The sequence below is a fragment of the Aspergillus pseudodeflectus genome (assembly GCF_044049435.1).
Source record: "Aspergillus pseudodeflectus strain CBS 756.74 chromosome Unknown BJX68scaffold_25, whole genome shotgun sequence".
Classification (NCBI taxonomy): Eukaryota; Fungi; Ascomycota; class Eurotiomycetes; order Eurotiales; family Aspergillaceae; genus Aspergillus; species Aspergillus pseudodeflectus.
The window spans coordinates 1-20057 of record NW_027263801.1 but is presented as its reverse complement, the minus strand read 5'-3'; the positions used below and the strand labels follow the sequence as shown (position 1 = coordinate 20057).

At 53.5% G+C, this 20057-nt stretch overlaps 8 protein-coding genes across 8 annotated transcripts; 3 read left to right on the top strand and 5 right to left on the bottom strand.

Moving 5' to 3' along the window:
* Window positions 1–796: 796 nt before the first annotated feature.
* On the bottom strand, window positions 797–2486 carry BJX68DRAFT_276233 (TauD/TfdA dioxygenase family protein; the record flags this gene model as incomplete). The annotated part of the gene is made up of 3 exons (XM_071048043.1): window positions 1643–2486; window positions 1030–1571; window positions 797–977 (listed from the first exon to the last, which is right to left on the bottom strand). The coding sequence occupies exons 1-3, from the start codon at window positions 2084–2086 to the stop codon at window positions 797–799; spliced, it is 1167 nt and encodes a 388-aa protein (XP_070898282.1). The 5' UTR covers window positions 2087–2486.
* Window positions 2064–2486, top strand: BJX68DRAFT_238289 (uncharacterized protein). Its single transcript, XM_071040326.1, has one exon. The coding sequence runs from the start codon at window positions 2149–2151 to the stop codon at window positions 2458–2460; it is 312 nt and encodes a 103-aa protein (XP_070898283.1). The 5' UTR covers window positions 2064–2148; the 3' UTR covers window positions 2461–2486.
* Window positions 2487–2706: 220 nt separating this feature from the next.
* BJX68DRAFT_276232 (major facilitator superfamily domain-containing protein) lies at window positions 2707–7193 on the top strand (the record flags this gene model as incomplete). Its single annotated transcript, XM_071048042.1, has 16 exons — window positions 2707–2840; window positions 2914–3042; window positions 3107–3374; window positions 3426–3572; window positions 3627–4421; window positions 4973–5180; window positions 5231–5288; window positions 5336–5474; window positions 5551–5629; window positions 5676–5862; window positions 5913–6018; window positions 6066–6190; window positions 6248–6393; window positions 6499–6670; window positions 6762–7001; window positions 7127–7193. 16 exons carry the CDS (start codon window positions 2707–2709, stop codon window positions 7191–7193), a joined length of 3000 nt encoding a protein of 999 aa, XP_070898281.1.
* A 210-nt stretch (window positions 7194–7403) lies between these two features.
* BJX68DRAFT_267462 (TauD/TfdA dioxygenase family protein) lies at window positions 7404–8697 on the bottom strand (the record flags this gene model as incomplete). The annotated part of the gene is made up of 5 exons (XM_071045824.1): window positions 7404–7601; window positions 7655–7756; window positions 7811–8182; window positions 8233–8571; window positions 8620–8697. 5 exons carry the CDS (start codon window positions 8695–8697, stop codon window positions 7404–7406), a joined length of 1089 nt encoding a protein of 362 aa, XP_070898280.1.
* Window positions 8698–9655: 958 nt separating this feature from the next.
* Window positions 9656–11925, top strand: BJX68DRAFT_255697 (putative MFS transporter; the record flags this gene model as incomplete). The annotated part of the gene is made up of 11 exons (XM_071043089.1): window positions 9656–9943; window positions 9997–10132; window positions 10181–10261; window positions 10307–10458; window positions 10502–10647; window positions 10703–11084; window positions 11157–11325; window positions 11387–11465; window positions 11518–11582; window positions 11662–11789; window positions 11854–11925. The coding sequence occupies 11 exons, from the start codon at window positions 9656–9658 to the stop codon at window positions 11923–11925; spliced, it is 1698 nt and encodes a 565-aa protein (XP_070898279.1).
* A 2365-nt stretch (window positions 11926–14290) lies between these two features.
* Window positions 14291–15616, bottom strand: BJX68DRAFT_267459 (uncharacterized protein; the record flags this gene model as incomplete). The annotated part of the gene is made up of 3 exons (XM_071045823.1): window positions 14291–14546; window positions 14675–14921; window positions 15019–15616. The coding sequence occupies 3 exons, from the start codon at window positions 15614–15616 to the stop codon at window positions 14291–14293; spliced, it is 1101 nt and encodes a 366-aa protein (XP_070898278.1).
* A 527-nt stretch (window positions 15617–16143) lies between these two features.
* Window positions 16144–17865, bottom strand: BJX68DRAFT_267458 (uncharacterized protein; the record flags this gene model as incomplete). The annotated part of the gene is made up of 4 exons (XM_071045822.1): window positions 16144–16384; window positions 16431–16576; window positions 16632–17555; window positions 17617–17865. 4 exons carry the CDS (start codon window positions 17863–17865, stop codon window positions 16144–16146), a joined length of 1560 nt encoding a protein of 519 aa, XP_070898277.1.
* Window positions 17866–18233: 368 nt separating this feature from the next.
* On the bottom strand, window positions 18234–20004 carry BJX68DRAFT_267457 (flavin-containing monooxygenase; the record flags this gene model as incomplete). Its single annotated transcript, XM_071045821.1, has 5 exons — window positions 18234–18492; window positions 18552–18735; window positions 18797–19160; window positions 19195–19355; window positions 19413–20004. Coding segments are annotated over 5 exons (1560 nt in total), but the record flags the coding sequence as incomplete, so codon positions are not given.
* Window positions 20005–20057: the final 53 nt, after the last annotated feature.

Sequence of the window (20057 nt, the reverse complement as noted above, 5' to 3'; positions counted from 1 at the left end):
CCACCATAATCATGTAACCAGTGACTTGGCCCAAGTCGGCTGCACAAGACCTTTAATATATTAACCCTTCGCGCTATAGTAGATTTTTATTAGCACTAGAGTCGCGCTGGCGACGACGACGGAGCTGGTGCTGGACCAGACGGTGCTGACAACCGAGGAAAACTGGGAGGCGACATGGGTGATGCTGTATCACTTTTCTCGTGAGACCGCGCTCGAGTCGTATTCTGGGCATGTACAACCTCTTGCCTGACATCTGCCCCAACACTTTTGCCCTGCCCATCGTCCTCACCTGGCTGGGCTACCTCCCCTTCATGACTTTGGCCCTCGACCACATCCAGCCCTGCCTCACCCCCAGCCTCATCGCCAGCTACTACGACACCCCGCTCCACTTTTCCCTCGGCAAAGCATCTACATCGCCATCATAGTCATCCTCAACATCATTTTCCTCGCTACGCACATCGTCATGGCCGTCATCTGCGTCGTGGGCTGCTGGTACCACGTCTACATTAGGTACGAGAATACATTTCGCTACGAGACGTGGCTGTATGCGACTATCGCGGTGTGGTTCTTCGATCGGGTTGTGCGACTCGCCTGGATCCTCAAGACGGACATTCGGCGTGCGACGGTTACTGAAATTGGGCACAGTAGTGGTAGTGGCGGTGGTATCGTCCGCCTTGATGTGCCTAGATCTCTGTTGGAGATGGTGGCAATGCCCGGAAACTCTCGTCTCTGTTCGTCATGTCATATTTATTGCCTATACGTGAGCTAGTTGGTAGGTCTAGGAAAACGAGGTACACTACTGTGTGAGGTTCAGCCTCTCCAGCTCCTCAATTTCGTCACTACCCAGCAGACCCAGCGCCTCTCTCCGCGTCTTTGCCTTGGGGTCGAAAAAGGGCTTCTCCGCCAGCGAGGTGACCCTTGTCCCATGCCGCGGCTCCGAGCCCTCATAGTCCCAGCTCGCATTATGAATCGTGATTCTAACATCGTCAGCACCGCACCCCCACCCCTGAAATCTCAGGAACCACATACCTGTTATCCCACAGCGCACTCGTCCGCGGCGTCCACTTGAACCGCACCTGAATATCCACACTCCGCTCATAGACATCATACAAGTACCCCAAGATCAAATCACTCTCCGCCTTGTCAAGCCCGACAATCCGGTCCGTCATCGCCCGGTTCACCCACAGGGCTTTCCACCCCGTCGCCGGATGCACGCGCACAATGGGATGCTCGCGCTCCACATACTTGGGCCCCGCAGAGGGATTCTCCCGGTCGAGATACGGGTGCGCGGAGCGGTAGATGGCCGTCCGCCCGTCGATGATCTTCCGGAAGGCCGGCGAGAGCTTCTCATATGCGGCGTACCCGCTGGCCCATAGCGTGTCGCCGCCGAGGGTCGGGACCGTGTCGTTGTGCAGGTGGGTTACCCCCGCCGGTTGGCGTTCGTGCACGAGGTCGGTGTGCCAGCGTGAGGCGCCTCCGGGGCGGCGGAAACCGGCGGGGTTCTCGGTTGCTTGCAGGGCGGGCCAGATTACGGTTACGCCTGGGACGCCGGGGACTTGGGGGACTTGGGGCTGGCAGTGACTCTTGTCAGCGGGGATTGAACCAGATCTCAGGGGTAGGAGTGTTTGTGCAGGGGACGTACATGAACCTCAACCTCGCCAAACCACTCGCCCAACTCCTTTTGCTCCTGGGGCGAGATATCCTGATCGCGAAAGAAGACCACACTCCGCTCGGCAATCAACAAACCCAACTCATCCCTCTGCTGATCCGACAGATCCTTCAACTGCAGTCCTACAATCTCCGTCCCGATATGCTTGGTTAAATGAATAACCTCCTTCGCTGCCGAAAGCAGGGCCTTCTTCTCGGGATCCGCGCGCGAGCCCGGATCGACGTGTGCCCGGTCGTAGTTGCGGATCCCGTAGACGTCATCGAGGTATAGCGGACGCGAGGGGCGGTAGGGGTATCCGTTCGAGAGGTCGATTCCGGCTTTTTCGAGGCGCTCTCGCGTGCCGGGGGGGAGATTGAGGGTGTCCTTTCGGGGTTCCGCGACGTCGGTGATGCTCGGGTCGATGGGGGCGGGGGCCATTTTGATTCTTCTTGACTTGACTTTATTTACTTAGTACTGTCACATTCATCTGCCCAGACTGGATGGAGCAGTCGGCGGGTCTTATCTGTCCCACATCCACCTCCACCCGCACCAGCTCAGCTCAGTTCAGATCATCCGTGATGGTCCAGCCGATCCCCGAATGGTGGTCGATCACACCATCACCACGCATCATTGCGCATCACCAATGTCCTTCTTGGTCAACTCCGAACCCCTCACTACCCCTCTTTGACGTCTCTATCGCCCTTATCTGGTTGGTGATGTTCTCGATCTCGCCTTGCAGGGGTTCGATCACGATGGGCGAGATTTCTAATCGAATCCGCTCCACATGCTCGTTCCACATTCCACCTGTATAGCGAGTCAGGAAGAATGCATTCAAGCCATGCCAGCCGGCTCCGAGACGATCAGGCCAGACGGACGATACTTGTATGATATCATCCGAGGGCTGGATAGCGTTACCGAAGAAGTCGAAGCCGGATACCCGGATCGATGTCCCTAGACAAGACAGAACCCGCGACTTTCACGAAATCAAACCTCCCCAGACAACCGTGCATATTCAGGCTCGTGATACACGTTGCACGAAACATCGCCGATTATTCAAGATGACGCGCGCGCAAATCCGCCGCGTCGCCGTGATAGGCGCCGGGATTAGTGGTGTCGTGTCGGCGGCGCATCTGCTCGATGCCGGGTTGGAGGTTGTTGTTTTTGAACGGAGTCATGCGGCTGGGGGAGTTTGGTGGGTTGTACCTTGATTGCCTTGTTGGAATTCCGCGGGGATGATATTATTGGTACAGTGGCTGATGATGTAGGTTATACGATGAGCGCCGACCACTCGAACCATCGTATAAGCAGCTGAAGCCGCTTGAGGCCGAGGGGTTTTTCGATACGGATGGGGATGGGCATGGGGGGTCGAAGGTTCTTAGCCATGCGCCGCCGGGGTGAGCACTCATCTCTACTATCAAAGCCCCTTTGCATGACTGGGGGTTATGCTAAAGCAGACAGACCATGCTACCAAGGCCTGAAGAACAACGTCTCTACACCGCTGATGCGGGTCACGCTAAATGCATGGCCAGAGGGAACACCCGACTTTGTGAGCCACAGTGTGATGAAGGAGTATATCCAGGATACGTCGAGGAAGACGCGGGTGGAGGATGTCACGATCTACGGAGCGCGGGTGAAGAATGTTTCGAAGCAGGGCGAGGCATGGAACGTGACATGGTCGACGCTGAGGGAAGACGGCGCGGGAGTTCTAGAGCAAGAGATTGATTCAGTGGGTCATACTCTACTCCTGTTTCCCGATCAAAGTGAGCTGACGATTCAGATCTTCGACGCCGTCGTCGTGGCCTCGGGTCACTATCACACGCCTCGGATCCCCGAAACACCCGGTCTCGCAGAGGCCAAGGCGCGGTGGCCAAATCGGATCATGCATTCCAAGGGGTATCGCAAGCCCGAAGGGTTCGAGGGAAAGGTACGCCAGCGAACTACATCTATTTCATCTAGCAAAATAGGACTAATGAGATAGAACATCCTCCTAATCGGCGGCGCCGTCTCAGCCATCGATATCGCGCGCGAAATCAGCTCGCAGGCAGACACAATCTACCAGAGCACGCGAAATGGAGAGTTCGATATTGCAGCCAGCATCCTCCCCGAAAATGGCGTGCGGATCAGCGAGATTGAGCGGTATGAGATTCTCGAGGATGCACAAGCCTCCGACGAGAATACAGCTCTACCGCTGCCATTGAAGATCCACCTGAAATCCGGACAGACACTTTGCAACGTACACGAAATCATCATCTGCACGGGATACCAGTTTACGCTCCCATTCCTGCCAGAGTACCACAACGACAAACTCACGCCAGCAGAAGCCGACGAGAGGGTCCTCGTCACAGACGGTACGCAAGCACATAACCTACACAAGGACATCTTCTACATCCCCGATCCAACCCTCGCATTCGTGGGAGTCCCATTCTACACGGCTACATTCACCCTCTTTGAGTTCCAGGCTATAGTCGTTGCGAACGTTCTTTCGGGGATTGCGGGGCTCCCAGCCGAGAGTGCGATGAGACAAGAGTATACTGAGAGAGTAGCTAGAAAGGGTGTCGGGAAACGCTTCCATTCGCTCAAGGATATCGAGGAGGCGTATGTGGATGACCTGCTAGATTGGGTGAATGGCTTCCGGGCGGAACGCGGTCTCGCTAAGATCCAGGGCCACACTGCGACATGGCACCAGGCGAAGGAAGCGCAACGCGAGCGGTTGAAGTCCTTCTTTGAGGACAGTGGCAGCAGGCGAGATAGTGGGATCGGGGGACTTCCGGAGGTGGCGAGCTGCACCGCATGATTCATGTACATAGATTGATAGCATCCATAAAGTAAGAACACTTCTTAACGCCGATAGATAGGAATATGAATCCCGAAACAGAAACCAAAACCCTCCGCACAACACGCCACACACCCCAGAACAAGAAACAAAAACCCTCCGAAGCTCAACCTTATCAATCAAGTCCCAGCCAGCTAAACTTCCCCTTGCGCAGTACGCACAGAAATGAGGTGCTCCTTGCATGCCGATCAGAAACAAGACAGACGGCCGATATCTTACCCCTCCCAAGCCGTCGAATAAGCTTGCCAATTTGCTTAACTCGGGCGGTGGCGTTGGAGAGCTGATTGGTGCAGTGGGGGTGATGAGGTGCGCGGTGCTGGCGATGAGCAATATTTAGGGCTCGGCTCGCCCGCTGCGCGAGTTTAGCTGCGATGACCCCATCGTCGAGTCGGATGGTTTTTGGGGCTTCCAAGCGGGTTTTCTGTGTAACATGGTATAAAAGATTTCGTGGGGGTAGCATTTTTTCTTTTCCTTTGCTCGAGCAAAATTAGAGCTCGAGAGCAGCAGCGATTGTAGCCATGGGTCTGTCCAAGGCTGTCGTTGATGAGCGGGCGACCGAGCCTGATACTGGTGCTATTCTCCAAGAGACCCCGAAGAAACGATGGGTCAGTTACATCTGGGATACGTTTGACAAGTCGCCGGAGGAGCGCAGACTCCTTACGAAGCTGGATGCTGCCATTCTGAGTTTTGCTTCGCTGGGTGAGTTTATCAAGACGTTTTCTACGAGGACATATTTCTGACTGCGATAGGCTATTTCATCAAATACCTCGACCAGATCAACATCAACAATGCATTCGTCTCTGGAATGTACGTATCTCAACCTATTTTGCACGTACAAGACTGACCACCTGCAGGAAAGAAGACCTGGGCATGTACCAGAACCAACTCAACTACATGCAGGCGTGCTGGACGGTGGGCTACGTGATTGGTGAAATCCCCAGCAATATGCTGCTCACGCGAATCCGGCCGCGATACTGGCTGCCGACGATGGAGGTATTACCACACGTTATCTACTCCGAGCTGGGTACAGTTTCTCGGACTGGTGGACAATACTGACCGGCTTGTATAGCTCCTCTGGACGGTCCTCACATTCACCCTCTCCCGATGCAACACGCCAACGCAATTCTACGTGCTCCGCTTCTTTATTGGTATTGCTTCCTCCCTATCCTTGTAATGGTTTCTCTAACAGAGCAGGCCTCGCGGAGAGTACTTTCTACCCCGGCATGCAGTACATCATCGGCTCGTGGTACCGCAAGGATGAACTCGCCAAGCGATCGTGCATCTTCCACACGAGTAGTGGGATTGCAACCATGTTCTCGGGTTATTTGATGGCTGGTGTGTATAAGCTTGGTGGGCGGGGAGGGTTCAAGGGGTGGCAGTGGTATGCTTCCCATTCTCGGTTCGATAGGAGGTCTTGCTAATGGTGCCCAGGCTGTTTATTATCGACGGAGTGATTTCGCTCCCCATTGCCATCGCTGGCTTCTTCGTCTTGCCTGATGTTCCTGAAATCTCGAATCCGTGGTATCTGACTGAAAAGGTTCGTCTCTTTCCCTATTACAAGGTTGGAGATATTAAGTGGAATAGGAAGTAAAACTCGCCCAAAAACGCATGGAACTCGAAGGCCGCAAACCACGAGGCCCATACACAAAAGCGAAGCTCAAAAAGATCTTCACATCGTGGCACATCTATTTCCTCACACTTTTATACCTGTAAGCTCTCCCATTTTGGACTACCATCTCGATTCCATCCCACTAATCGGAGAATAGCACATTCAACAACGCAAACGGCGGCGCACCAATCTTCCAACAATTCCTCAAAGCCTCCACAGACCCGGTCTACTCCATCAGCCAGATCAACTCGTACCCGACGACCACGCCCGCTGTGCAGGTTGTGACGACGTTGATCTACGCTTGTACGTACCCAGTCCCATTTTCTGCCCATAGTTCCTACCTCGCCTATCCAAACCCCTCCATCTCTTCCCATCCCAGCGCAAGGAAATTCTAATAGTAGCGTATAGGGTCCTCCGACTCCTGGCTCGGCGGCCGCCGCTGGCCGCCCATCCTCGTCGGCGCAGTCTCCAACATCGTCTGCTACGCGTCCCTGGCCGTCTGGGATATCCCCATCGGATGGAAGTGGGCGTGCTATATTCTCTGCGGGGCGGGGTACGGGCTTAGTGGGCTTTGCATGGCGTATGTTGACCTCTGATTGCCCCTTCCTTACATCTCTCGCACTACCCCCGCAAAATCCAAAAGGGAGGAGTAGGCTAATCTAGGTGTCTAGATGGGCCCACGAGATCTGCTCCAGCGACAACGAAGAGCGCGCGCTGGTCGTCGGGTCCATGAACGAAATGGCGTACGTCTTCCAGGCGTGGTTGCCGCAGGTTGTCTGGCAGCAGGTGGATGCGCCGCAGTACCGGAAGGGGTTTATCACGGGGACGGTCATGGGTGTTTTGCTTATCTTTACGACGGTGGCGATTTTGTTTTTAGAGAGGTGGGAGAATGCGAAGAAGCTTGGGCAGAGGTATGTTGATGATTCATTTGGTTGATGATCAGGACATCGGAATGGCAGGACAGGGCTAACACGAGTGGTTCTAGGGACGGCGATGGTGAAGGCCTGGGGGTTGAGAGCGACGCTGGAAGTCAGAGTGGGAGTGGGAGTGCGAGTCCGATTGAGAGGAGTGAGGTGGAGGTGGAGGTGCAGGGGAAGGTGTAGGCGATGGGATTGGAACGATCATGTACTGAAAAGGCTCGAGGAGCGATATTCCGGACGATTGGGTACAGACGCTATCTTGAATGTTCCAGTCATTACTATAGAGCCATCAAGCCAATGGCTGCAGTCCTCACTAGTCCATCTGCACTTTGGATAAATATGGTTCAATTTAGTCACGCATCGTAAGCTCGTTAGATTGCTCAACATATAAAGCTACCAAACACTCTCCAACCCATCAACACCAACGGGCCTCTCTCCAAGCGTGGTAAGGCGAATCCCATGTCGCGGCCCATCCGTCGTGGTATCGTAATCCGAGATGGCTGTGTGGGCAGTGACGCGGTTATCCCACAGCGAGACGGTCCGATCGTCCCACTTGACGCGGACTTGGATATCCTGCGAGAGTGAGATGTGCTAATCGGCCATGGTTAGTTGGGCTCCGTGATCAAAAGTGGTCGGCTACTGACTTTGAAGAGAAGCTGCAGAATAGCATCCGACTCCTCATCCTTCAGGCCGATGATGCGCTTCGTGAAGCCCGGGTTGACGAAGAGGGCTTTTTCACCGGTGACCTACATCTCATCAGTTCTCTTACTCTCACCTCCAAGTACTCAGAGGATACATACCGGATGAATCCGAACAATCGGATGATCGCTCTTCACCGGCTCCCGTCGAACATGCTTCCCATCCCTCCGCGCGTTCTCCGCCTGCGGGAACCCACTGTGCTCCGCACGCAGACCCTCGATGAGCTTCTTGATCGGGTCCGACAGCCGCTCGTAGGCAGCAACCTGCGACACCCAGCCCGTGTCGCCGCCGGTCGACGGGACACTCAGCAGAGCGAGGAGGGTGATTCCCGGCGGCTGGTGCTCGTACGAGACGTCCGAGTGGTAGCCGGTTGTCGTGAGCCGACTGGAGCGCTGGCGCAGCCGGTAGAGGTTATCGGCGCCCAGGTAGATGTTGTGGAACTCTTGGTGGCCTTCCACGTGGGCGCCGACGGGCTGTCATACGGTTAGCTACGTTGCTTGAGCCAAGGGACTCGGTGACGTACGTGGATGTGTAGCTTCCCAAAATAGGCAGCAAACTCTTTTTGCCTCTCGGGGCCAATGTCTTTAAAGTCCTGGTCACGAAAGACAACGACACCGCGTTCCGCGATGAGCAGAGCCAGTTCGTCCTTTTGGACATCGGTCAACTGCGACAGCTGCAGGCCGCGGATCTCAGTGCCCACGCGGGGAGTCAGCTTGTCAATCTTGACACGGGCATCTCCAGTCTCGAACAAGTGCGGCTTGGCCTTGTCCGCTGCGTGGCCGCGGTCGTTGAACTCGAATGGCTCTGTGGGCGGGTACTTGGTCTCGTTGTCATAGACTGGCAGGTAGCGGGCGTAGGGGTACTGCGAATGTTAGTCTCGCCTCATCAACGGATGGTGGGCGTGGCATACCTCGGCGTGGGCCTGGTCGTCAAACGCCTTGACAAAGGCCGGCACGGCCTGGCCCTCCTTGGTGACTGTCACGGACATGATGAGAATCGTGTTGGCACTAGCTGGTCGCTTGCCTAGCCCCTAGACTGGGATTTTGCGACGCATTTATAGGACGACGCTCACCTCCGCGCGGTGTACTTCTCCATCGGCGTTAATATAGACTTTGTCGTCGGCGTTAAGAAATGCAGAGTCGACTTGGCAATAACGTCGCTGATTATGCCATCGTCACCATCCCTGACAACATTCGTGTTTGATAGGTCGAGGATCAGCGACTTTCCACTGCAGATGTTGCAATTGTCAGACGGGGGGTTTATCTCTTTCTTTATTGGGTCTAAGGGTCTCTTGGCTGCTGCTCGTGTTGCGGGGGTTGTTGGATTGTCGGGGTTAAGGTTCATCCTCTCTCTATACAGCATTCGCCTGTGCTGTGCAGAGTGGCAAGGGAGGTGTCAAGGCGAGCAGCTCCCTGTCAACGTTGCAGTTGGGATCAGCAGCCACATGGCCGGACATTTGTCGAATCTATGTAAGGCGTCAAGGAAATTGTCCAGAATGTCAACGAGAGTTGATACTTTGGCATGATGTTGACTTTACCTTTATTTCGTCACTGAAAAAAGACCCTACTTACCCCAACGCAGGGATCGCGGCCCGTATAGACTCGTTACAGACAATCCCTCCGAGGAGATACCGCACTTCGCGCCAGAAATGAACTGTATACGTCGCTTCCTCTTGCCACGAGCCTCGTCCCAAGTCTTATTCCAAGCGGCCAAGCACCTCATTGACTTCAGCGGGAAGACTACCAAGAGCAAAAGAGCGTAGAATTCTCCCCACGCGGCACAAAGCATGTCATTTTGGCGTCAATAACCACATCCGTGCACGAGTATGTAGGGTACAACTGCCGATCTGTGGTATAAAAGCGGTCGACGTCCGATGGAGTAGCATATACAAAAAGGTGAGCACTGCAGCAGATTTACCGCACCCCCCAGCAGCAAGCACCAGCACCATGTCAGACTTCGACTCCAACGAAAAGACGGCTCGCATCCGCGAGCGATCGACAGATAGCCCCCGAGACAGGGACCGAGAGGAGCCAGAGGTTGTGCAAGCCGAGCCGCCCCAGCCTGCCATCGCTGCCCTCTTCTCTCGGCGCAAGAAAAAGGACCCCGAGGAAATCGCCACACAGCCATCTGTGTATGATGACCCGAAGTTGGCTCCATTCTACCAGCCGAACCCCAAATATGAGAACCTGCATCGGTTTGATCCGAGCTTTCGATGGACCTGGGGCGAGGAGAAGGTATGCTGCCTACTTTTCTTAATGAGATGAGGTGTGAGCTGACGGGTCCGTAGCCCTTGATCCGCAAGATTGACTGGAAGGTCACCGTCTGGGCTGCGCTTGCCTTCTTTGCCCTCGACCTTGACCGAAGTAATATCAGCCAGGCAAACACTGATAACTTTTTGGATGACATGGGACTCAATACCAATGGTGAGTACATGGTGCCTTTGCCTTGGAAGATCATCGCTAACATGTCAGACTACAACTTGGGTCAAACGCTGTTCAAGACTGCATTCCTTCTTGCCGAGCTTCCCTCGCAGCTCATCAGCAAAAAGATCGGTACGACCATACTACTTTCGTGAGAGACATGGCTAACAGGGTCAGGCCCTGACCGATGGATTCCCGCTCAAATGTGTCTTTGGAGTATCGCTTCGGCTGCTCAGTTTTGGCTCAATAGCCGAGCGTCTTTCCTCGCCCTCCGGGTGGTTATCGGGGTCTTGCAGGGCGGGTTTATTCCCGATGTCATCCTCTATCTCGTACGTACTGCCTCCCCTTTGCATGCGCCAACTCACAAGCCAGTCCTACTTTTTCAAAAGCAACGAGCTGCCCCTGCGACTGGCCATCTTCTGGACCGCCAACCGGCTTACAGACGTCGTCTCGCCCTTGATCGCCTACGGCGTTCTACACATGCGCGGAACCCACGGCCAGGAGGGCTGGCGATGGCTGTACGTCACCTCATCTTATTCCATCAACGAAACTCGACTAACATTTGCAATGCAGCTTCTTGATCGAAGGCCTCATCACCCTTCTCATCGGCATCTGGTCCATCTTCCAAATGGCTCCCTCTCCAACACAGACAAAGGCCTGGTGGCGACCCAAAGGCTGGTTCACGGACCACGAAGAAAAAATCATGGTCAACCGCATCCTGCGCGACGACCCCTCCAAGGGCGACATGCACAACCGACAGGCGATTACCTTGAAACTACTCTGGAAGTCTCTCTGTGACTTTGACCTCTGGCCCATCTACGCGATCGGTTTGACCTTTGGCATCCCGCCGAATCCGTCAGACCAGTATCTGACGTTGACGTTGCGTGGGCTTGGATTTGATACATTTGATTCCAATCTGTTGAGTATTCCAGCGCAGATTACGACGACAATCAACGTATGTTCTACCCCTCCTCTCTCTCTCCCTCATATAACCCCTTCGTGGGGATGTAAAAGCTAACAACTACAGATGCTCATCCTAACTTACATCTCGGTCAAAATCAACCAGCGCGCGTACCTCGGTCTCTTCGTGCAGTTCTGGTTCCTCCCCTGCCTTATTGCTCTCGCCGTCTTGCCTGCGAATACGCCGCGCTGGGGATCATACGCTCTTGTCACCGTTATCCTCTCGTATCCTTCTCGTATGGCCTTCCCTGCACCTACGTTTCTCTCCACCTAGCTTGAACATGCTGACCTTTACAGCCCACCCCATGCAAGTCGGCTGGTGCAGCTCCAACTCCAATACCGTCCGGACCCGAACCGTCTCAGCCGCATTATACAAGTAAGCATCACGCCGTTCCCCACTTTGAACAACCGACGCTAATCTCTTGCAGTATGATGGTCCAAATTCAAGCAATCATCGCATCAAACATCTACCGTGAAGACGACAAGCCATTGTGTAAGTCTTGCCATGCCACCTGTTGCCTTCCCCGTGCGATACACAAAACAGATGCTAATCACTCATTCTTTTTTACAAGACCGCCGCGGAAACCGCGTCCTGATTGGAATCAACTGCCTAAACTTTGTCCTATACCTCTTCGCAAAGGGATACTATATCTGGAGGAATAAGCGGCGGGATGCGATTTGGGACAAGATGACGTCTGATGTAAGTTTGCCCACGACAGTCACTACGGGTCTAGAACTGTGGGAACGGGACTGACAGAATGTAGGAGAAGGAAGAGTATCTGAACACGACTACCGACCAGGGCAACAAGCGGTTGGACTTTAGGTTTGCTTCGTAGATTTGAAACCCGGTCCGAATGTTTTTATGATATGTCGGGACTAGATGGGGAGAATGGGGGAACTTCTCGTATAGCAAATCTGTGAAGATAGTAGCAGAGATATACATACCCTTCTAACTGACGGGATAAAGCAATTCGGACGTCGCTGGAGCAGTTGCAGTCGGCAGGTGCTAGGCTCTGGAACAGGAACTCCCTTGCCACAGTATGCAAGTATGTAGTACCAAAATACCTGTATGAACGAGGTGGGGGCAAACTCGCGAGCGTAAATATTCCTAAATATTCCTCTCCATGTATCTTAGCAAGCCTTTGAAAGGGTCATTGCTAGTGAATTTCTCCGAAATCTGACCAACGCCAGCCGCCGTGAATATAGATGACATCGCCGTAAGCGACTCTGTGCGGGGCACTGGCGAGTCATGGTGGAACTACGTTATGGACTCTGCGCATCTACCATCGGTCATATGGTAGCGTCTATCTATCCTGCGCACTTGTGCCCGGTCAGTTACATGACCTGCGGGCTACGACTTCTGGCCAGTACATAGAGCGCACAGCCTTGAGTGCTCTTCGTTGTATTATTCGTAGCATCGCAGACTGCCCCGCTCCCCTATATGCACCGCTCAATATGCCGCCAAGGATATTCGTCCCAGTGCTTCGCAAGCCCGAGGCCACGCGAGAGCTGGGAAACCTTGCTCTTGTTGTTTTAGCTTAACGGGGCGTGTCTAGGCAATAGTGGTGCGAATGTATTCGCAGCCAACTCCTGATTATACTACTTGGGGAACGGTAGGTTTATAGAGGTGAGGAGCATAGGGAGACTATGATAATGACTAATGCGTATAGGAGGGTCTTGCACTGTGCTACTGAATCTATAAACAGCCATATTTCCACCCGTAAACCCTAGATCTAAGCCAGTGTTCGAACCTCCTTGCATGTTTTATAGCACCATCTGCACCCGCCAAATCTAGTTCTGACTATTAAACTCCCTCTAGTCTGGTCTTTTCTTCCTAAAAGAAAGGTCATGGACAGCGACGTTAGGCCTCGGTGAGAACTCCACACCCCCCGCTTGGGTCCTTTCCATCTTTTAGTGTGCACCCAGAGTATGATGATGGTGATAGTGATGGTGGAATGAACCAGTCTCAACCGGCTGGGGCAAAGGGAGGAGAGATTGCCTTGTGTCTGCGGGAAGAATGCCGGTTGGAGTTGTCCGTGTAACGTGGGTAGTGGAAATGTATGAATTCGTAGACAGCCCGAGGGCATGACGCTCTTCTTCACAGTTCGGCGACGTGCATTTGATCACGCCAGGGCTCTCGTACAGCTCTTCGGGCGTGGCGCGGCGAGACGAATTTCCTTCATCGACAATGAGATCGTCTGGATCAAAATCCGCGGGACGAGTTGGGATATATTCAGAAGTTGGCAAGTTTGCCAGCAGGTCAAGGCAAAAATTTAGGCATGGCCTCGAGGACTCGTGGGGGGATGTGTGGGAGTAGGCAGGCCTACTTCTGATTTGAACTTGGGGCTAATATACCTCGCAGTGACATCACGGGGCAAGTACGGGCCAATATGCAGTTAGATTGCCAGTGGGAGAGCCTGGTAATTAGTCCGGCAAACGACTACACTGCAAATGAGCTCGAGTACGTTCAGGGTCGGTATTCAAAGGACGAAAGATGATGGCCAATGGTGATTTTCAGGAGTAATGAAGTCAACCAACATTACCCTATGTGCTCCACTGTCCTGCCCTATTATGATTGTCGATATCGATGCCAACAACATACATGTTGACCGCTGAGTGGCTCGTTACGCCAACTTCAGTCTGCCGCAGTTCTACACCTGGAACCCTTATCACGGCCTTCCACTACTGGCAAATGGAGATATTGTATGTTCTGGGGTAAGTCGTATCAGAGTTCAAGTCTCTCGACAGCAGACTTCAATAGTTCATAGCTGACAACCTCGGCCTAGCCCTCCAGGAGGTGTCTATATCCCCCCGTCCGCGACAGTGCCGACAACAACCACAACCACGAACACTTCAACGTCCAATTCCTCCTCTTCCACTGCCACCACCTCATCGTCTTACGTCCCGCCTCCTAGTCCGACCTGATGGATGCTGGGCCATTGCAACGGATTATGGAATCACTCAGCAGACATTCATCGATTGGAACCCAGCAGTCGGGGCAGATTGCATTGGTCTCTGGCCGGAGTACTGGTATTGCGTCGCTGTCTAGATCAGAATTAACATACGAATGAATATTACGATCGTACGATTATCCATCGTACACTGTCTCCATTCAGCCTCGCAGAAGTTGCCAGACCTTTCATCCTTCTTCTGCATTATGTCCTTGAGCAGCCCTGCGTATGATGGCCGGCTTTCTATTGTCTAATCTCGATATAAGAAATCATGGAATCGCCTCGGCCCATCCATCGGCCCATCAATCTCTTCCGCATGAACCACGGTCCCGGCATACTCCCTAGCCTCCTTCTCTTCCTCCTTCGGATCCACATCAAACTCTTTTGGTATCTTCTTGCCATCCATAATGGCGCGCCCAATCATCCAGCAGATCCTTTCACCAAGACTCCTCCACTCCGCCTCGCGGAAGTTATCTGGGTACCCATACTTGTCCCTGAGAAGAGCCCTGACAATAGTGGCCTTTTTAGGGGTTTTTCTATTAGTATTCGTATCATGTTTGCCAGTGATCTACTATCAGGCGAAGGAGGCACGCGAAGGGTACGAAGGGCAAGTAAAATAAACAAACAAACGAACCTCATTTCGCGGCGGGTATCGCGGGTCGACCCAGTGCAAACTGGACCCGCCCGCACCTGCCCGTACCGGGGCAACGTCATCCAGGGACTTGATTTTTGCCCCCAGGTCGCGAGCCAGGTGGGCGCGTGGTGCGGGTAGTAGTTTCGATAATGGTACTTGTCGTCTGGGCGCTCGGGCTTGTAGACGTAGTCCGTCGGTGCGTCTTTCCCTTGGGGCCTATCATGAAAAGGCTCGACCCGAATCGCGTCTAGTTTTCCAGGCTTATTAGAGACGGGGAGAGAGAGACACACACAATGGGTATGAGCGGGGCAGTTGGTTAGGTGGAGAAAGTGGGTGGGCCTTACTCTCTTTTATATCTAGAATAACATGACTGCCCTCATCATGATCACAGATCAAGACAATCTCGTGCGGAAGCAGATAATCGAGTCGAGGTTCCTGGAAATAAAAGAACGTCGGGTCCCGGCCGCCGCGGATCTCGTCGTCTTCCAGGTATACCATGGCGCGGGAATATTGGTAGACCTCAATATCCATTGAGACCAAAGACCCCTTAATATACGGCAGCTGTTTCATGAGCGAAATCACAGCCCTGTCAAGCCCAATCTCGCGACACAGTACCTCGTTAATGGCGTGTCCGGTCCCCTTGGGCGGCCAAATCACCTCCCAGCGCTTGATGTAGTTGAGACTTAGGAATGTTTTATAGAGTTCTTTCATGAGGTTGACGATTTCGTCTTCGTTGTAGGGGGTGCGGGGGAGTTTGAGTGGTGGAGCTGGTTTTGGAGGCTCAAGCTCAGACTGGATGGTGGGTGTTGGTGCGCGCTCCCATGGGTTTGGGCGGGGAGGCGGTGGAAAATACCACTGTATGATCAGAGTGAAGATTAGAAGGGTAAGCGATAGGAGCCAGGAGATTTGGGTGAATTGCGATAATGTTGGGATGAGGGGCATTGGGCTCAAGAGGGGCGATGGAAGCCGAGATGGCCAGTGGAGGAGTGTGGTGGTTGGCATTTGAAGGCTCGAATCCTGGGGAGGGAGGCTTAGCAACCCAGAGGACACAGGCTTATTCTAATCAAGGCTAGCACCACGCTGAGGCTAACAACTTCTAGTCATCCTCCAGGCAACACGTGTGTTTCATGTGATGTCCAACCACGGGCGTGTGTAAGCAACGTCAGGGTCGTGGCGCTCTGGTGGGTGATATCAACAAAGGTAAATATGCTATAAAGGTTTGATAAATTAGAAGGTCTTTTGGAAGGTTATAATTCTAATAGTCTAGGCTAGATAGATATGAATAACATTACTTGGAGAAGTCATGTGTATGCACTTCATAGCCACGAGCCCCGCAGGATATATATTACTTGGTTAAGATGAGGCAAGTCGCTTAATCTCGCGTCCTCATCTGATATACCATCCTGGCAATGAGTATTGATAATGCTCTCTGCACGGTGCAAAACGCCTTCTATTCTGCCTGGATGGAATCATACTACATATTGCTGGTACGAGTTTCTAAACTGCGGATGCCGATCGAAAAACCCCGGCTTCAAGCTCCAGTTCTTCAGGTCCTTTAGCGACTGGACTAGCTGGTCCTCACCCATGCAGAGACCACCCGCCGCACATGACAATTTCGTTTCGAGGAACTCCCCGAGGTCCGCCATGATGGGATGGATGGGAACACGGTGGATGTGGAAGTCGAGGATCAGTTGGTTGCGCATGAGTGGCCTAGCTGATGTGAGTGTCTGCCGACTGGCCATATTGTACAGGATACACCAATGGGACGCACCATGGCATGAAGCTGATAAGTAATGGATGAGGGATTCGAAGCTCCAGCGCTGTTGGGCGGAGCCAGGTCGGGACATTGTTGTAGAGGGATTCCTCCTGGTGGACGTACCACTTATTCGGGGAATTTCTCGCCTTAGCGGATTGCAGACGCAACGAGACTGGAGAAGGGAAAGGATACAGGACTTACCCGAACCAGAGTAGCGATTAGCCAGTAACACGCAAAATACTCCTCGTTCCTCCTGAGACGGCGCATCGGCTCGAGGTACTGTTTCAGCTCCAGCGAGAAATGGTTCGCCGTACTGTCCAGGACACAATCGACAAGCTCGGGTTTGGGGATCTTGGTGTCACTTATCACGGCCTGCCAGCGGGCGCTTTCAACCATTGCGTAGAGGACCTCGTCATCTTGCAGGGCGGGGAACAGGATGTTCGGGATGCTCTTGTGCGGGGGTTGAGAGGGGGTTGATTGGGGTTGGATGGGGCGAGCATCTCTCATAAGTACATCATGAGACTGCAGTGGAGTAGGAGTAGGGAAAGGGTGGGGATCGTGCCCTTCAGACGACAAGAACGGCTTGTTATATCCGATATCTGGAAGGATCGCAAGGTCCAGCTGCCCTAGGCGATCCCACATGGACCTAGACAGCAGTGAAGGATAGATATCGCCTGAACTGATGTCTTCTGGCAGTTTGTGTGTGTTTGTATGGAGTGACTCGGGTGGATCAGCCCGAGCAAGGTGATTGCCCTCTGGCGTTGGCTGCAGCATGGAATCGGCAAAATGCGATGATTCAAGGTTTTGTTGCGAAATATTATCAAAGTCCAGAATATCTCGTGGGGGCTCGTTCTTTCTCGCGTATGCCTGGTCGTAGCCATGAGAGCTCCCGGGCGGTGCAGGAAAAGACGTCTCAAGGGATGAGCTACCGAGAATACCGTCTGACTTGTGGTTGCTCGATGTAGGCTCACCCGACGGGGCTTCGGTGGTCTCCTGTTGGGCCTGACTGTGCTGCATATTTGGATTTGAAGGGGCAGGAGAGACAGGGTGGCTTGTCCCTACATTGCCTTGAAGTTGCGACATGGCGACATTGATAGATGAAGCAAATGCTCGGAGTTGTTGCAGCTACCGTGTCGAGATTAGCATTGCGATAAGATCGATGATTGATCTCGTAGAGGAATCGCACCTCAGCCTTGAGTCTTTCGTTCTCGGCCACCAGTACTGCGACCGACTCTGAGTGGCTGCCCTCCTTGATCAGCTTGAGTTGCGCCTCGAGCTCATCGATGTACTCGCGTTGCCTTTTGCGGTGCTCGCGCTGGGCCAGCCGGTCGGAGGCCCGTTTTCTCTCCCTACGGTCCTCGGCCGTGGTGGCTGCAGGTTCGACTTGGGGGCTTTTGGTCGCCAGGCGTCGGGGTGCCTGTGCTACTGATGCCATTATTTATGAATGAATGAATGGAAGTCGGGCACTGTTGATATGGCAGGGGAGGCCTGTAAATGACGGTCCCATTTTGCCCCAGCAGATGGGAGAAATGCGGGGTTTGGTCTGGAGCGCACGACTCCGCAGCTGGTCTTAATCCTATCGCATGGAAGGCGGGGGATTGTGGGGAGCAACCGGTGCCGGACCCATTACAAAGGCTCGCCAATAGCCAGGCTAAGTCACTTGATTCAGTATCAGGGTTACCAATCAAATCTGCTGGATAGTTTGACTCGAATTATGTCAAGAGGGCGAGTCAGCACGACTCCGCGTTACTCCAACTCTGCACTACGCTTACTTTCTCCACAATGCTCGAAACAAGCGCAGACTCAGTGATCCAGAATAGGCTTGGCGAGGAATTCAGGATCCAGATACCAGCTCAGATCCCCTCCATCCACCTCCTCCTTGGTAAACCCATTGCCCATGAACTGGAAACGATTCCGCGATCGGTAGGTGATCTCAAAGTCCTCATATCGAGGGTGTTCCAGGATCTTCCGCCAGTGGACAAGCGATCCGGGGTACTGGGCTGTTACCTTGCCGTCCTGGCGGCCCTGGTTGTACCATGAGCGACAGCCACCAGTCCAAACACTGTCGCATCGCAGATCAGTACGTAGCCCTGATGACATGTAGCAATAAGGGGAGCTCACGTTCTCTTAAGCCACTCGTGCACATGTTCATTGTATTCTGCGACCGCGGATGGGCGTACACAAATACTCTTGATGTTCTCCGTCTGCACCTTGCGGATCACCTTGCAGATATAATTCTGCGCTGCCTCGAGTACCGTGATGAACGATCCATGGCCGGCCGGGCAGTTTGGACCTAGGGAGCCGACTGCAATCATTTGAGACGTGTCAGATATTCAACAGTCAAAAGTAGCAGAATCCGTACTCACTCAGAAAATTGGGAAATTTGCTGGCCGCCATGGCGAGGTACGCCTCTGGGTCCGAGGACCAGTGATCAGCGAGATTGACTCCTTCCTGGCCCACGACAGGAAAATATGGCCGGAAGCTGACATCAAATCCCGTCGCGCAAATGATTACATCGACATTGAACTCTTCGCCACGGTCAGTGCGGATGCCTTTCTCCGTGAAACACGCAATCTGCCCCTCGGCCAGGATAACATTTGGTTGCAGCATGGCTTCCAAGAACCCCTCCGCTGGTCCCAGGCGACGACATCCAACGGGGAATGTAGGTACCAGCCTTTTGACGAGCTTGGGATTGTTCCCGAGGCGTTCTTTCATGTGCTCCTCGGTCATCTAAAGTTCAAAGTTAGCACATAATGCACCGGACAGTTTGGGACGGTATTCTATTTCCCTTGCGCTCTAGCTTCTGCCAGAGATGGTCCTTTAGATTGTGGCGGAAGCTCGAGTTGATCTGTTTCTCGATCGCCTTGCGCAGTCCCAGATAATACTCGGGTTCGTCACGGAATCGTTCTTGCATTTCACGCGAGACTTTAACGCATCATTAGTCATTTGCCTCAAAGGCTTACGATAATGCGAATCACCCACAGTGGAAGTTGCGCCCTTCTGGATCCGTGTAGCCCTCCACAGCCAGGCCGTTGGAAATCCACTGCGGTGTACGATAGAAGCTGACAAGCTCCTCAACGTCATCCACGATGGCCGGGATGATCTGAATCGTCGAGGCGCCTGATCCAATGACCGCCACACGCTTGCCCTTGAGATCAATGCCCGTGTCGTACGCCGCAGAATGCGTCATCGTCCCCCGGAATTCTGTTCGGCCAGGGATTTCAGGCCACTTCCAGGTATTGAGCACGCCGACGTTGCCAACAAGGAACTCAACCTCGTCTTCGAATTCTCGGTTGTCGCCGTCAGGTAGCGTCTGCGTTATTGACAGCAGCCAGGTCCCTGTTTCCTCGCGCCAGACGGCTCTTGTCACTTCATGATTGAGTTTGATATACTTCTCGGCGTAGCCGTGCTCTTGCGCAAAACTTTTAAAGTATTCCTTGATATCCGCTGCAGAAGAGTAGTACTTGGGCCAGTCCGGCTTGGGTGCGAACGAGAACTGATACGCCGGCGAAGGCACGTCACAGCGGCATCCTGGATATCGGTTTGCGTGCCACACGCCGCCGACTTCGGGGTATCCTGAATATGTCCATACCAGTCAGCTAATCGAGACTTGCTTGTTTTTTTTTT

Coding starts and splice junctions, on each gene's coding strand:
- BJX68DRAFT_238289 (XM_071040326.1), top strand. CDS start 2,149: ATGGAGCAGTCGGCGGGTCTTATCTGTCCCACATCCACCTCCACCCGC.